The 17,803-nt window shown below is 44.9% G+C and overlaps 1 protein-coding gene across 2 annotated transcripts in view; it reads left to right on the top strand.

Annotated features, from left to right (window-relative positions):
• SCN2A (sodium voltage-gated channel alpha subunit 2) overlaps positions 1–17,803 on the top strand; it is a 61,114-nt gene that overhangs the window by 32,615 nt on the left and 10,696 nt on the right. For both annotated transcript variants that reach the window (XM_088660936.1, XM_088660933.1), the window contains exons 17-20: positions 9,316–9,436; positions 10,893–11,047; positions 12,895–13,068; positions 15,617–15,739. In XM_088660936.1, the coding sequence (XP_088517062.1) occupies positions 9,316–9,436; positions 10,893–11,047; positions 12,895–13,068; positions 15,617–15,739 (573 nt within the window). The remainder of the gene's footprint in view (positions 1–9,315; positions 9,437–10,892; positions 11,048–12,894; positions 13,069–15,616; positions 15,740–17,803) is intronic.

The raw sequence follows: 17,803 nt of genomic DNA, 5'->3' as shown, positions 1-17,803 counted from the left end.
TGTAGAAGAGAGAATTTCAGCAGTGTGGCTTGCATGACAACCTGCTGAAATCCCCTCTTCTACCCAACTATGAAAGGGCCAGTGTGGATCTGCCCACCCTACTTTTTGTTATAGTATTATTACTGTATGAAACCATGATACAGCTACCAGCAGATCAGGTGTGTACATTATGTTTTTCTGATATCCTATATTGTAAAGATAGAAAGATGGGGCAGAAAAATACTGTGCATGCTTACTCAGAAGTATATCCTACAGTGTTCATCCTCCTGGGCTTCTTGCCCAGAAAATGGGCAAATGTACATAAAAACAATTACAACATCTGTTCCTTCCAGTCTGATGTACCTTTAGTGAAACTAGATTTATTTCATTCTACAGCTCAACTGAACAATTGTGACCTTTTGGGCACCACCAACACAAAATAGTATATTTCCTTTCAAGAGGTGCTACTATGTGCCCTATTACACTCTCTTAATTTTTAATCAATTCAAGTTCAGTCAATCAGACCCTTCTACCTAAAATCTGGAAGATTTTTAGAAACTTTTAGAAACTGGCAAATTAACCATGTGATATTTCCTGTGTATATTCATAATGCACATCCTCAAAAGACAAGTGATGTTGCAGTTCAGCTCTGCCACATTGCTACATAAGGGCTGGCTGGGCTTCTTTAGGAGGAAAGGTAGCAAATAAATAAATAAATAAATAAAATAAGGAATGATTTTTATATAAACCATTATTTCTATATAGCCAAAGGTGCCACAATGTAGAGCAACTCAGGAATGAAAACTCTTAATGACTTGCCTATAATTTTTGGCTCTGTCAGTGTGTACTGAATGTATTTAACGCCTTATCAAAAACTTTCCTTTTGAAGTACTGGAGATTCAAAATGGGCAGATTCAAAGAGAGTGCTTCCAACATAACCAGTGTGCACTGTATAAATCTCTGAATGTGCCACTCTTACTTTTAACATACACTCCCCCAATCCTGACCCCCGACAATCCCAGGCTTGCCTCATCATATGGGCAGATGGCACGCTCTGGTTTTAAGCATAAATGATATCCTTGAATAAGGCGAACAAATCTCGCGAACCTGGGATGTTTTCTCTTTCTGAGTTGCTTGGGTACTGCACAGTGTCCACTTCAGGCTCAGTTAACTAATAAGATTGTTATTATTATTATTGCAGCCTGTTGCAAGAAACATGCCACTTTCTCACTGAGAAGAAACCTGAAAGGTTTAATTTACAATTCATGAAATGTAGACTTGTACCTCAACCAAGATGAATGTAAAGTGGCTGTTTGCGTTTCGGATAATGGTATCCTAGACTTTTGCCTGATCATTGTGTTTGCATGTGAAATGTCTAATATACTAATTTGATGAATGAACTACACATAATTCCAAGGATTGAAAAAAGACTGAGATTTGTACTTTTTTATTCTTTGGACTTCACTGCTCACAATGCAATACATATAAGTTACTAAACAATTTTTTTCTTCCAAGGGAAAAAAAAAGAACAACCTAAAGATTTCTCTTATTTTCTGAATAGACTCATCATGACTTTGGTTTGCTTTTTTGCTTTTTGCTCTGCTAATTCTGCAGCGTTAATGCTAAAAAAAACCACCCCACCTCTGCAGTTTGGAATGATGCAAGCAAAGTATTTTACAATTTCAAACTATTAAAAAAAATAGGATGTTATGGTTCTATATACATGTATTGACTAAGCGTGATTCGCATAGATTACATATGATAGCTGTCTATGATTCAGTCTATCGGTGGTTTATAAGCACAGGAGCTCCATTTATGTATAGAAGCTCCACATGTGCATCGACCTCAGAATTCATTGCAACATGATCTGCATGTGTGTTCCATGTGCAGATGGACTAAGCCCATCAATTGGAATGAACGGGGCAGTCAGTGTGTACCAAAAATCTATTTGTGCATCTGATATACATTGTACTTATATGCTACTGGATTTCTTGGGATTTAGGTATGCATAGCTGCACTATGTAAAGTACCTGAGCCTGAACATCTTTACCTGGAAGCCATTCCCTTTGATTTTGGTTGAACTTCATTTCTGAGCATATACTTTGTACCAATCTGTAAGCAGAATATAGTGCAATTTATGATTTGTGGCCATTTCTATAAAACAGTGCTTAGCCAAAGCCTTTTCTAGTCTCCACTTAGGATAGATGGCTGCATATCAAGGGATACTGTTGCAGTGAATTCCCTGCAACTGTTTTTCTCTATTTTGTGGCAAAGAGTTGTGATTTATATACATTTGCACTTCATAAATGATATTGTACACCAGTTGTTCCTAAGTACAAAATAGATCATTTGAAGCTGCACTCAATAATGTGCTGGACTTTCCCAACATTGATCCCTTGCTCCCTGCTTGATAAAATGCCACAATATGTGTTATGTACTGAGCTGAATCCTAGAACAATAGGATTCAGAATCAGCGGGAGCTACCCAATCCAACTCCAGGTGGAAGTGAATCCGCAACCTGATTGGCCTGCTGGAGCAGCCAATCAGGCGGCTGGCAGAAGTGAATCTGCTACCTGATTGGCCTGTAGGAGCAGCCAATCAGGCTGCAGGCAGAAGTCAATCCATAATATAATTGGCCCACAGGTGTAGCCCTGAAGTAGCCAATCACGCAAGGCCCATTGTGTAAATAATGTATATAAGCAGATGGTTTGGGGAAAAGAGCCATTCGTCTTCTCTTCTCCTCCTTGATGACTATGAGCTGAATAAAGAGCATGAAATTCACTCTCGACTCCGAGTATATGTCACTGGCGGCGAGGATGGGATCCTGCTGAGCTGACCGCCACCACGCACTGCACCGCAGCACCGCCACCTGCTGCACCGCTGCATCGCACCGTGCATCCAGGCTTCAGCTCCAGGACCCAAGGAACCCAGAATGGCAACCGACAGCAGCTTCTCGCCATTCAAACCAGCATCAGGAGACTGGGAAGGGTACGCCGCCCGTTTCAACTTCCTCCTGCAAGTGAAAGAAGTCACCAACGATGCCATGAAGAGGGCGACATTCTTCAGCGTCTGTGGAGAGGAGACGTTTGAAATCGCCCGGGCTCTCCTTGCACCTAGAGATGTCGCCACCGTCTCTTACAAAACAATAATGGAACGGCTGAAGGAGCACTTCTCACCACAGCCCTCAGTGGTAGCTTGCCGAAATGCCTTCTACGCAAAGCGGCAAGCCCCGGGGGAAACCATAACTGGGTTTGTGACCTCCCTCCGCCAAGCCGCCCGGTTATGCAACTTCTCAGAATTGGAGAACATGCTTCGTGACCGCCTCGTCGGTGGCCTGAGGGACGAGATGTTGCAACGACGCCTCTACGCCAAAAAAGACCTCACGTTCCAGATTGCTCTGGAGGAAGCCCTGGCAACCGAAGCCGCCGAGAGGTCAACGCAAGAGGCACGACCGGCCCCGCCATCCCAACCGAGGGTCTACCACGAAGACCTCACCGACGAATCCGAATCTGACAGGGAGGAAGTACACCGAGTACAGCGGCGCACTCAAGCAGCACACACACCACAGCAGCCTCGACGAGAAGGAGGGAACTGTGCAAGCTGCGGGGAGAACCACGAGAGGAGGACCTGTCGTTTCCGCAACGCAGAGTGCAGGCAGTGCAGAAAATTGGGACACATCGCCCGGGTGTGTCGGGCTCGACTCACCCGTCGACAAGCATCAGATGACCGACCCAGGAGCCCCAGGTCACACGGCACCATGCACCAAGGCAACTCGACGGAGATCACGGACTACCAGGTATTCCAGTTGCCCCATCCCAGCACAGAGAAAATTTATATAGAGGTACAGATAGAGGGAGCCCCATGCCGCATGGAGCTGGACACGGGTTCAACTCTATCCATAATCTCGGCCCGAACATTAAGGGAACTGTGCCCTAATGGGGGTCCCAAACTAAGGCCGGCCCCATTCACCCTCCGGGACTTCCAGAAACGTAAGGTCCCTACTATGGGGGTGGGGACCTTCAGGGTGCAATATCGAGGGCGAAAGCAACAATTGGACTTGCTGGTAGTTAAGGGCCCCTACGTTAGCTTACTGGGACTGGCATGGTTTGGACCTCTGGGGCTAGCCGTTACCGGGGTGAACCGCACTAGCTTACAAGTGGACGTGGACGCCATATGCAAAGAGTTTCCAGGGGTTTTCGATGGGGCATTGGGACGATATACAGGACCCCCCATTGCCCTACAGCTGGACCCCGCTGTACGACCCATCAGGCACAAGGCCCGCCGGGTCCCGTTCGCCCTGAAACCCCGCATAGACGAGGAATTGGACCGGCTCGTGGAGCAAGGAGTGCTGGAGCCGGTGCCCAACGCCCCCTGGGAAACTCCAATTGTCACACCCGTCAAGCCTAACGGTTCGGTCCGCATCTGTGCAGACTACAAATGCACCATAAACAAGGCTCTCACGGCCCATGCATACCCAGTGCCAGTGGTCAGCCATGTCCTCGCCACCCTGGCTGGGTCAAAAATCTTTGGCAAACTGGACTTGGCCCAAGCGTATCAACAGTTGCCTGTGGACGAAGCCACAGCAGAGGCTCAGACGATTGTGACGCACAGAGGGGCATTCAGAGTTAAGCGGCTGCAATTTGGCGTTAGCGTGGCACCAGGCATATTCCAGAATCTAATGGACTCTCTCCTTAAAGGGATTCCTGGTGTCACCCCCTTCTTCGATGATGTACTGATCGCCGGGCCCACACCAGAGGAATTTGAGGACCGCCTCCGCTCCGTCCTGCACCGTTTCCAGACGGCGGGCCTCAAGGTGAAGCGGGAAAAGTGTTTACTGGGAGTGCCGCAGGTGGACTTTCTGGGATTTAAGGTGGACGCAGAAGGGGTCCATCCAACCGGTGACAAGGTACGGGCCATTTGTGAGGCCCCAGCGCCCAAGAGCAAGCCCGAACTTCAGTCATTCTTGGGACTATTGAACTTTTACCATGCCTTCCTTCCCCATAAGGCAGCGGTAGCGGAGCCCCTACACAGACTCCTAGATGAAAGGGCCCCTTGGGTGTGGGGCCAGCGACAAAGGGCCGCATTCCAGGCAGTCAAGGACTTGCTCGTCTCGAACTCGGTCTTAGCACACTTCGACGAGAGGCTGCCAGTGGTGCTGGCATGCGACGCCTCTCCCTATGGCATCGGCGCTGTCCTGGGACACCAACTCCCGGATGGAAGAGAGGTGCCGGTGGCATACTTCTCCCAGACGCTTGCTGCAGCCGAACGAAACTACTCACAGATTGACAAGGAGGGTCTGGCAATCGTGAAGGGCGTAAAAAAATTCCATGATTTCTTGTACGGCCGGCCCTTTACCATAGTGACTGACCACAAGCCGTTGCTTGGCCTGTTTGCCCCTGAGAAGCAGACCCCCCAAGTGTTGTCTCCACGTGTCCTCAGGTGGTCAATTTTCCTTGCCGGCTACCAGTATGCACTAATCCACCGCCCTGGGAAGGCGATGGGCCACGCAGACGCCCTCAGCAGGCTACCACTACCAGAAACAGGCCCCGACCCAGCGCCTGCGCAAGAGGTTATGACCCTGGAGCTGCTTCCCGACCGACCCATTCAGGCACAAGAAGTTGCGCACCATTCCACAAAAGATAGGGTCATCTCCCGGGTCCTGGACTGGGTGTGGCGAGGATGGCCCAGCAGAAGCCCCGGGCCAGAATTCGCTGGCTACACAAACCGCAAACATGAACTGTCGGCCCACAAGGGGTGCCTGTTATGGGGAAGCAGGGTCGTTGTTCCCCAGCCCCTCCGCAAAAGGGTCCTCACAGCCCTACACGAGACACACCCAGGGGTAGTGAGGATGAAGGCCCTTGCCAGGAGTTATGTGTGGTGGCCGGGGATTGACAGAGAGATAGAGGCCTGGGTCCAACACTGCCAGACCTGCCAAGAATCCCGCCCGGATCCCCCAAGGGCCCCAGTCCAGCCCTGGGAGTCCGCCCGACATCCATGGTCACGCTTGCACGTGGACTTCGCTGGCCCCTTCCAGGGAAAAACATTCTTCATAGTGGTGGATTCCTACACCAAATGGCTGGAGGTCGCACTGGTACCATCCACTTCTACGGCGGCAGCCATCCGGGTACTACGTAAGCTGTTTGCGACCCACGGGCTCCCTGACACCCTCGTCTCGGACAATGGAACCGCATTCACGTCAGAGGAGTTCCAGACCTTCACAGCGCAGAACGCCATCCGCCACATCCGCTCAGCACCATTCCACCCTGCCACCAATGGCCAAGCGGAGCGCATGGTGCGGACCACCAAGGACAGCCTCCGCCGCATGACACAAGGGGACTGGGAATACCGCCTTGCCGCATTTCTTCTAGCACAGCACAGCACCCCAAGCACAACGACGGGCCGGAGCCCAGCTGAATTACTAATGGGCCGGCGCCTTGCAACTAGACTGGACCGACTTCACCCCGACAGAGCTCAGGATGAGGTAGTGGTGGGGAAAGGCAGGAACCCCCGGACATTTGTGGCCCAGGACCCAGTGTATGCAAAGAATTTTGGGGCAGGCCCAGCATGGGTACCCGCCACAGTCACCAAGGTGACCGGTCCCGTGTCGTACGAGGTACTAACGGAAGGGGGGCAATGTTGGCGCCGCCACTGCGACCAGCTACGGCGACGATTCCCAGGAGGAACCCGGGAGGAGAGCGGGACAGAGGGGTCCCAAGGGGACAGCAGGGCAGTGAGGCCTGTAGAGCGAGAGGGGTGGGCAGGGGAAGCAGAAGCAGTAGGCACAGAGGGGCGCCCCGAGGCTGGAAGGACACCGGAACCAGAGCTACAACCTAGTGGTTCAGTGGCGCCAGACCAGACAGCCCCGGCACAGCCAGCAGCCTCGGAACACGAGCCAGAACCAGAACCCCTGACCAAGGAACACCCCAGGCCACAACGCACACGGAGGCGGCCAGCAGACCTTGGGGACTACGAATGCAACTTCCCGGGCAGGACTGGAACTTAGAGGGGAGGGGTGTTATGTACTGAGCTGAATCCTAGAACAATAGGATTCAGAATCAGCGGGAGCTACCCAATCCAACTCCAGGTGGAAGTGAATCCGCAACCTGATTGGCCTGCTGGAGCAGCCAATCAGGCGGCTGGCAGAAGTGAATCTGCTACCTGATTGGCCTGTAGGAGCAGCCAATCAGGCTGCAGGCAGAAGTCAATCCATAATATAATTGGCCCACAGGTGTAGCCCTGAAGTAGCCAATCACGCAAGGCCCATTGTGTAAATAATGTATATAAGCAGATGGTTTGGGGAAAAGAGCCATTCGTCTTCTCTTCTCCTCCTTGATGACTATGAGCTGAATAAAGAGCATGAAATTCACTCTCGACTCCGAGTATATTTCAATATGCATTTTACTACAAGGTGGCTAAGGTCATACTATCAGGAAACTGCTTACTGGTCAGTATTAGTAAGATTATTATTGGTAAATGATCAAGCCCAGGTTTTATTGTTCTGAGAAAAACAGGTATGTTGGAAGTACTGTACTGAGATAGCCTATTCTAATTTTGGATGGTGTGGTTACTATTTTTATATTATCAGAAACGTTCTTTTGTCATTGAACAAGAGTGCAATGCTTGCAGTCCCCTTATACTATACTTGTGTGAATATTATGTTGTTTTATATGGTTCTATACAGCTAGTGTACATGGGGATAGCATTCGTTCCCCGTTACCTTTATTTTGTTTATTGACATTAAAGTGCATTAAAAATTGAATTTGTGTTTCCTCTGGAAGTGTAAAACTAACAGTTTTTGTTTCTTATAAAAACAAGGGACTCAGATGAACAAAAAGATTATCTTGAATCTAATTCTGTTGCCCCTCTCCCTGCAAGTACCATTACACAGCTTTTTTTTAATAAAAAACAAAACAGAGCAGATTATAAATTATATTCTGATGAAATCAATCGAACCTGTTCATACCTCCTAGAAATCAATTTTTAAAACCCATGAAATGCCAAATAGTCTTCTGAAACAAAGTAATTTTATTGATCCAGAAGTTAGTCAAACCACCAGAAAATAGACTAGAAAGGGCTGATTGGTAGAAACAGCTTGAAGATAATCTGAGGCCTTTTTTTTTAGTAAGTTCAGAATGGTAACCAATTCTTTCTGCTGCTTAAATAAAATTCAAACTGGAACACCGCAAAACTGGTAAAGTACTTTCTTTATCAAACTAATATTTTAGCTGGTTAAGAGTTTGTGAAAAAGCTTGATTCCGATGAATAATGTCGACAGCATTTTAAAATTATTATTATTATTATATAAAGAATGATCTTTTTATAATAGTACATTGACACCAGTATGCGTTATTCACCATCTGCTTACATCATTCCCCACATAAAGATAGTTACTTACCAATGCAGCCATTTACTGATGTTATACACTGCCATGGTAATAACATTGTAGAATGCTACAGAATGCGATTATCAGCTCTACTTTTATTCACTATGGTACTCATATTTGTCTACTGCTGCCAGTGCAGCAGCCTGCTAGCTTTCCTTAATCACATCAGGAAACCAGTTGGAAGTTTGGATGTCATCACTTTTCATTATGGACGTAATCTCTTCCCCTCCAAAAATAGCATTTTAAAAAAATTGTGTTTTCATTGCTGTCGTAAAATTACACGCGGTTATCTAAATACTAAAGAGGACACATATGTGTACCATGCAAGAATAAAAAGTAGTTGAAAAAAATGCACACTCAGCTGTGCAAGTGCATTGGCAAAAGAGAATGCGAAATAATGGCTCCTGCTCTGGAATTAATACGCTGCTTTCCTTTCTGAAACCTCAGAAACTTAGAAGTACTTATACATTGATAATTTGTCTTTTCATGTCAACAGGAAGTAAAGGGTTAAACATGGTTTGCATCATATGCATACCGTACCTGCATCTGACATGAAAATGCTTCCTTCGGTTTTTGCTGTAACTTGGGGAGAATGCTGCAATTCACGGTGCTCTCTCGCTCTCTCTATATCTCTATCTTGCCAATTAGTGTTACTTCAGAACTGTCAGTTCAGTATGTGGCTTAGTTTCTTAGCAAATTGGTTCAAAATGGTGGTTCCTTCTATGAATATACCGAAACCCTTCCATCATGGGGGGGGGCGGAACCCCCCGTTTGATGCGGTTAATAATACTTATGGTTTCACATACAGGAAAGCAAACTGGCCTCTGCAGTTCTGCTCTTCATTTGAGAGCTCTTAATTACACAGAGAGCATTTTGGAATGCATTAAGTGAAACCCAGTCCTATAACAAATAGAATGGTAATTAACAGTTCCACATGGGGCTTTTATTTGCAGAAGCTAAATGCATCTAGTTCATCTGAAGGCAGCACAGTTGACGTTGGAGTTCCCCTAGTTGGAGAGCAACCTGAAGCCGAACCAGAAGAATCCCTTGAACCACGAGCCTGTTTTACAGAAGGTGAGGAATATAAAAACTTTGTTTTGTGGGGCATTTTGTTTTTGCTTATCTGTATTCCTGCCCTGTTATGCTAGCATTGATAATAAGTTGTGTTGTGCACAACTTCAGATCCAGCCTTTGCTTCCAAGGTAAATACTGTTGGTCTGTTACCCAGAGTTGCTTCTTGTGACCCAGCAATCCTATGAATATTTGACAAATTTCTCACATCCAGCTTACAAAAAAAGTTTCCTAGGGAAAAAAATCCAAGTTAATATACATTTATGCTTTGTGTGTTTTTGATTTTTGATTTCACACTTACGGAGTTCTGTGGAGGCAAAAAAAATTTGTGGGAAGAATTAATCTTCTGACGCTGCTTCCCAACTGCACACTGTTAGCTTATTCTAAACGAAGAAGAGTTGTGTGTGTTTCATTCAAACGTAATCAGGCTTATTATACAGAGCACAAACAGGAACACAAATTGCTTTATACGTCACGAGAAACGAAATGCTGCAGGCTGTAGTGTGCTTCTAGTCAGGGTGCCAGCCAGCAAGCCAGTCATGTCTTCTTTCAAGATGCACAGTTGCATTTCTCAGCCTCAAATTGTCAGCCAGTATTCTGTAGCCACTTGAGTATGCTCAGTCCTTCTCATCGGGCTGCCCTTTTTCTTAAAAGAAATTGTACTTCTGGTTTGTTTTTTTAAAAAAAATATTTATTGAAAAGTTTTTTCATACAAAATAAAAGAAAAATAATTTTACATAGCCAATACAAGAAAACAATAAAAAATAAAAATCGTAGCGCTAGGGGCCTCGGAACCCGAGGCAATCCCCGCCTTTCGGTGATGGCAGCAAACCGGAAGTCAGAAATTGTACTTCTGCAGACTGTAGGGTTCTGCAGACTTTAGGGTGCTTCCTACCCTGCTGATGCCTCGCTCTTGCGAGTGAATGGTGCCATTCAAAACCCACACTCAAAAATTGTATTGTATCAGGACACAATGTACATATTGTATTAGTATACAGTGGTACCTCGACATCCGAACGACTCGACTTCTGAAGGTTTCGACTTCGGCGCATGCACAGAAGTGTAAAATCGCGCTTTGCGCATGCGCAGAATGGGCGCTTCGACAACCGAAGACTTCGATTTACGAAGATGGCCGCGGAACGGATTGTCTTCATAAGTCGAGGTACCACTGTACAGTGAAATAAGTAGATCTGTTCCAAATGGGATCCACTTGCAGATTTCATGGCATGTAAAATAGATTAAGCTGACCTATCTTCCTTCCCCCACCCCCCTCCCCAAACAACTGAGCCAACTAGAGTGAGTTTTAATTTTAATGGACAAACTATTTTAGGACTGTATTTTAGTATAGAATATATTCTACTCAAGACTGACCATAGAAAATGTTGTTAATTAACTGTAGCTTCAGAATAACTTACTATGCTACTCTTGTTTGTCACATCCTCCTGCCGTATTTTGCCAGGCTGTGTTCGGAAATTCAAGTGCTGCCAAGTCAGCGTAGAAGATGGGAAAGGAAAACTATGGTGGAATCTTCGGAAGACCTGCTACAAAATAGTAGAACATAATTGGTTTGAGACTTTTATTGTCTTCATGATTCTTCTCAGCAGTGGTGCTCTGGTAATTTTGAAAACTGTTCTTTACCACAGAACCTTAGAGAGCAATCCATAGAGTTGTGTCAGGGGAGGGTGACCAAAGATGGAATAACCACCTTTCCCAGCGCTCTCCTGCGTTCACACACTGGCAAGGCAGAAGGGAGGAAATATTCATGTTCAGGAGGCTGAGTTAGTTTTCACTACTGGTGCCAACTATAGGGGACCCTTTCAGGGCCCTAGCACCCACAAAATAATAATAATAATAATAATTGGGTGCTCGGCACCCACACCACAGGGCTCCAACATGACCTCCGAGGCAACGTTGGAGGTCTTGTAAGGCAGCATACGTGGCCTCCAAGATCTGCAAGACCTCAGAAGCAACGTCCAAGGCTCTGCCTGTCACGACATTATGTTGCAGGTGCCATTGGGCACCCATAATCTAAGGCCCAAGTTGGTGCCCCTGTTTTTCACCTGATCTCTTTGGTTCATTTCATTTCCATTGTTTCTAATGTTTATACCTTCTTTCCAAGCCAGTGGAGAGCCAGTGTGGTGTAATGGTTAAGAGACTTGTAATCTGGGGAACTGGGTTCGCGTCTCCGCTCCTCCACATGCAGCTGCTGGATGACCTTGGGCTAGTCACACTTCTCTGAAGTCTCTCAGCCCCACCCACCTCACAGGGTGTCTGTTGTGGGGGGGGGGAGGAAAAAGGAGATTGTTAGCCGCTTTGAGACTCCTTCGGGTAGTGATAAAGCGGGATATCAAATCCAAACTCTTCTCTTTTCTTCTTCCAATGCCTGGGCTATTTATGGATAGCTTTACACCATCACTATCAATGAGTCAAGGCTACACTGTCCACTGACAGCAGAAGTTGGATTAGGGTAGCACATAGAACAAGAAAGACAAAGTGGGCCAAGTAACATGAAGATACGGGAAGAAGGAGTGGGGAAAACCCAGCCATATGGGTGGGGTATTATTATTATTATTATTATTATTATTATTATTATTATTATTATTTCTGCTAGAATCTGTTGACATGAACTGAAAGAAGTCTTGACATCATACCAGGCAGGTGTATCTGGGAACACAAGAGTTCCAACAGACATTTTCTGTTCCACTTTATTCCTCAATAGTACTTATCTGGAACATTATGTGTAGATATGGGTGCTGTACTTTAAGAAGAATGTAGGCAAAACAAGATGTTCGGAGAAGGGCAATGAAGATGGTCAAGGGCATGGAAAACAAGTACTATGAGAAAAAGCCGAAAGAACTGGGTACATTTATTTTAAAGAGGAAACATACCATAGTAGTACTTCACCCAAATTCTTGAAGGGTGGTCTCATATAAGAGGCTAAAGTCACAGAAGACTTTGGTTGAACATTAGGAGAAACTTCTTAATGATAAGAAGTTCAACAATGGAAATGGGACAGCAATCAGTTTGGAACGTTCCAGCTCTAGATTTTGTGCATTGCACAGGTGTTGCGCTAGAGATCCCACAAGGTCCTCTCCAACAATGTGACTCTTAACTGCTGAATAATAATAATTCTGCAGAATGGAGGAAAGGAACACAGGGAGATGCTTTAGAAGGTTAACCTGTGTCCATGTAGCCCAATATTTTCTACTGTGGCCTGTAGCAGCTCTCCAGGGTCTCAAAAAGACCCATTACTTGCTACCTAAACGTTGTAACTTGGTCCTACTGTGTGCAAAGCATGTTTTCGTTCCTTCCCCCATGAATGTCAAACAACAGAGAGGAAGAGGGGACTGAAGTTTCAAATACTAGAAAGGGAAACACAAATATTTCAAAAAGTAATGTCAAACTAAAATCCATCAAATGTGTGTGTTTGTGTGTGTGTATGTTTGTGTATTTGTTTACAGGCTTTTGAAGACATATATATTGAACAGCGCAAGACTATCAAGACCATGCTGGAGTATGCTGACAAGGTCTTCACATACATCTTCATTCTGGAAATGCTTCTGAAGTGGGTGGCCTATGGCTTTCAAATGTATTTCACCAATGCCTGGTGCTGGCTGGATTTCCTCATTGTTGATGTACGTATTCTTTTTCTAGGAGCTGAATATGCAATCTACCTTTATGGTGAATTAACTACAGTTACTGTGCCATGGATTTATTATTTTTTCATGAAATGTGGGGTAAAGTGAACACATTTGCGAGAATCATGAGTAACTTTAATCCAGAATTCCATAAAAGGATGGTATAATGTGAACAAAAGCAGTGTGGCTACTGGTTGCAGAAACCAGGGGTGTAATTACTTCCAGGAAATAGCCATTTGGGCCTTAGTAGTGTGGGTAGTGGTTGGGGTAATTATTTTCGTACTGCAGCATTGATGAAACCACTCCAAACTAGTACAAGCTGAATTTACAAGTTAAACAAAATAAATTGCTGTATGAATTTAATAAAAAAATGTGTCCTTCCCCATGTCATTAAGAAAAACTTCAGAGATAATGAAATCTATATCTACCTGTAATAAGGGACCCAGGTGGCGCTATGGTTAAACCACTGAGCCTAGGGCTTGCTGATCAGAAGGTCAGCGGTTCGAATCCCTGTGACGGGGTGAGCTCCCGTTGCTTGGTCCCAGCTCCTGCCAACCTAGCAGTTCGAAAGCACGTCAAAATGCAAGTAGATAAATAGGAACCGCTACAGCGGTAAGGTAAACAGTGTTTCCATATGCTGCTCTGGTTTGCCAGAAGCAGCTTTGTCATGCTGGCCACATGACCTGGAAGCTATACGCCGGCTCCCTCGGCCAATAATGCGAGATGAGCGCGCAACCCCAGAGTCAGTCACGACTGGACCTAATGGTCAGGGGTCCCTTTACCTTTACAGTGGTACCTCGGTTTATGAACACAATTGGTTCCGGAAGTCTGTTCATAAACTGAAGCGTTCATAAACTGAAGCGAACTTTCCCATTGAAAGTAATGGAAAGTGGATTAATCTGTTCCAGACAGTCCGCGGAGTACTTAAACTGAAGCGTTCATAAACTGAAGCGAACTTTCCCATTGAAAGTAATGGAAAGTGGATTAATCTGTTCCAGACGGGTGCGCGGAGTACTCAACCTGAAGCGTACTTAACCCGAAGCATGGGTGTAATTGGTTCCGGAAGTCTGTTCATAAACTGAAACGTTCATAAACTGAAGCGAACTTTCCCATTGAAAGTGAATTAATCCGTTCCAGATGGGTCCGCGGCGTTCGTAAACCGAAAATTCGTAAACCGAGGTGTTCATAAACCGAGGTTCCACTGTAATGGCATGGTACAAAGTTAGATCCATATCCATCTACTAGCATTCTGTGTACACGCACCTTTTGGCGCTATATTTTGGAATCCATGGTAAAGTTGTGCATGGTGAAACTCTGGATTGTTCTCAACATGGATCTATACAACAGGGACACCTACACACTTAGTCTTCCATGGATTGAGAACCCAGATGCCATGGGTGCCCTGATCTGATGGAAGCCTATATGCATAGGTATCTACGTATGAAAACTCCCCTTTTGCAGTTGTCCATACTCAACATGTGGAAGTTGCAGGTGGGGCTGGGGAAGCTGCACAATGTTTAGGCCAGGGCCAGCAGCAGGGCTTTGCATCCACTTCAACACACGGATTTGGTTAGAAAACACTGCGGTAAACCCCTTGCAACAAGCTGATGGCAGCAATTTGCATAAACTGACATAACATCCCAGTTCAAAAGACACGTGCTTCTACTTCGTCTTACACCTGAACGCAAACAACTACATGCATAATTCAGGGTTTGAAAATTATGCCCTGGAACAAGTGGCAGGCATTTTAAGCATGGTCTTGCACCTCTTCTTAAACACGGCATTAGCGTTGCACAGTCTAAAATCGAATTACCGGTATGTAGAAGCACTTTCCCTCTATCCAGAAGAAGCTGTTCACTTTGTAGAAACAGTGTGCGTGCCTTTACCCTTCCTCCACACAAGACACCTTTAAAATGCCGAAATATGTTCCATTGCATATGTTCCTCCAACATTTCTCTGATGAAAATACGGACGTCTGTAATGATAATTTTACTATTTATACCCCACACATTTTACTGGGTTGCCACAGCCACTCTGGGCAGCTTCCAACATATATAAAAAACATAATAAAATGTTAAACATTTTTTTAAAAAATCCCTATACAGGATTGCCTTCGGACGGCTCGGGGTTTGGATAACTCCATACCTTCCAACGTTTCTCCAATGAAAATTGGGGCATCCTAAGGGAAAGTCGGACATTCTGGGCAGGATTAAATCAGAAACCAGGATGGCTTCTCTAAATCTAAATCAAGGACATCCCTGGAAAATAGGGACACTTGGTGGGTCTGCCATTGCATAGTGGCAGATAACCTGTTTAAATTCACCAGCTGGGCCAAGGCAAAATTCTTTTTCAAACTCTTCTATACTGAGAATAACTAAAGCATTTACCTTTGTGTCCATTTTATCATGAGGTGCCCTTTGAGCCATTTGTCCTGCTACAGTGAATGACTGAGTTGATCTCTGCAAAGTTATAGAAAAAGTATGTGCTGAGTCTTATATATGTTATATAGCTTACAAGTTAATTTCTTTTTTCTTCATGTGTGCAGGTCTCTTTAGTTAGCTTAACAGCTAATGCCTTGGGCTACTCTGAACTTGGCGCCATTAAATCACTGAGGACTTTAAGAGCTTTGAGACCCCTAAGAGCCTTATCACGATTTGAAGGAATGAGGGTAAGAAAACATGGAAAGAGCTGAACTTAACATACAAAGCTATCATGATCATCTTCTGGATGGCATATTAAGAATACGAGCAGCAAGGTTTTCGGTAGAAATCCAGGACTTTACAAAGTGGCCCCGGCCAGCAAGCAGCTTTCTCTCTCAGCCTCTCTGCAACTTGAGAAAAAGAATACCTGCCAGGATCTTGCAGCATAAACTCAGCTAATGTTTGCACATTTGGAATAGACTATATAAATGTCACTAATTAATATATCACTAATTCCTTTTAAATAGTTTATTTATTTATTTATTTATTTTAAAAAGCTAAACTTCAGTTCCTCTCTTGTATTATTTTACTTTCCATATTTTTTAATCAGCTCTGAATTGTCAACTTCTAGATTATATTTTAATAGCTTGGTTTTAAGTATCTGGTATTCTTACCCTGACGCATCTAAATGCATGTGCACACGCATATGATTTGCAGGCACATGTATTAATGCATATTACATAACACATAATACATATGTATTAATAATACATATTGGGAGGAACTCAGTGTAGCGCTAAGGAGTTTGTTCCATCAAATCTTAACAGTCATGGGATCACCTGATAGGTCCTCTTACAAATCAATATCTATTAGAAATCAGAAGATGGAAACAGAAGCTTTCATAATGGTGGGTTGTAAGCAGTGAGGCTTCCAAAGAGCTGGAATCCGGTTGCGGTATCCAAATTTACAGATAACACCCAATGATTGAGAATGACAAAATCCCAAGAGTGCCAAAAGGAGGAAGAAATCATCCATAGCTTTCTTGTATTTAAATTGAATGTTTACATTCCTTTTCTGAAACCTTTAACATTTTGATAATGTACATAAGAATGTTTTTTAACATCCAAAAGAAAATAACTGCGGCTTCCGGTTCGTCGCACTGGTGAAGTTGGACGCAGGGACTTCGTGCTCCGAAGTCCCTGGCTTCGTGGAGGGGGGGGAAGTCCGCAGAGCGAGCGGACTCCCCGAAAAAACACCGGGTAGAGAGTCCCGGTGGCATAGTGCCCAGCTGTTTGCTCCGGACGCGAATCCTCTGCTGCCCGAGAGCTCAGTAGAGCAATCGAGAGCCAGCGGAGTGGAGTCGCGGGAGCCATTTTTGGGTTTCATCTTACCTCCTTGAAGTGAAGCTCCGAGTCCTCAGCCTGCAAGCGGCGGATTCTTCCAAGGAAATAAAAGACTTCTTCAAAGTAAGTCAAATCTCCATTCGGATCTTAAAAATTTTAAATTTGAAGATAGGAAGAGATTCTAAAGTAACGGAAGCCGATCTCTTCCAAATGGACAATCAGGAGGCGCATTAAACATTCCCAAGCCGAAAAGGGAAAACTTCTTTCAAGATTGCGGACCCGAGAGAAAGAAAGACTTTTCCAAACCTCCCCAGCCCCCGGTGTCATTGCCCCTTGAGGTTCAGCAGCAACAAGGGGGAGGACGCTTTGACAGCTGTCAAAAGCTGTCAAATTGTTAAAGGACTAAGAAAGACGATTTTATTCCTGTGAATTGGAAAAATTGATTCAAAAGGTTTTAAAAGGATTTAAGTGGACTGTAAATTTGAAATCTGATGAGGTTAAAGACAAAGGATAAGAACAGCCAAGATGGAGCCGACAACGTGGTAGAGAGGAATTTTCCAGTACCCTTCTGCCCTTATCTCTGGTCTGCCTGTGGTCAAGTGAACTATGAAAACAAAATTCTCTCGAGCTTTCCAGGAGGCTGTGCTGGGCTATCTACAAACATGGGAAGATATTTACAAGGAAAGGCAATGCTTCAATCCAACAGAAAAGAAGAATGAGGTGCAAGAGCAAGATTTAGAGGACAATTTGGATTATGAGATTGTGTGTGAGAAGCAACAATTTGAGGACAATTTGGAGACTGATTCAGACCATAAAAAATATGTGTTGGATGATGAAAAACAAAGATTAGAACAAAGAGATGAGGCCGACAAGGAGAAGCAAAGTGAAGAGAAGATTGATGGAAGTGAAAATCCTGGAGAGACTGAAATGTTGAATGGTGTTAGTGAAGGGAGGGAAAGGCAGAAAGAG

This window comes from Zootoca vivipara, chromosome 1 (genome assembly GCF_965207765.1).
Source record: "Zootoca vivipara chromosome 1, rZooViv2.hap1.1, whole genome shotgun sequence".
NCBI lineage: Eukaryota > Metazoa > Chordata > Lepidosauria > Squamata > Lacertidae > Zootoca > Zootoca vivipara.
The sequence above is the reverse complement of the archived record's forward strand: the minus strand, read 5'-3'. Positions and strand labels throughout refer to the sequence as shown.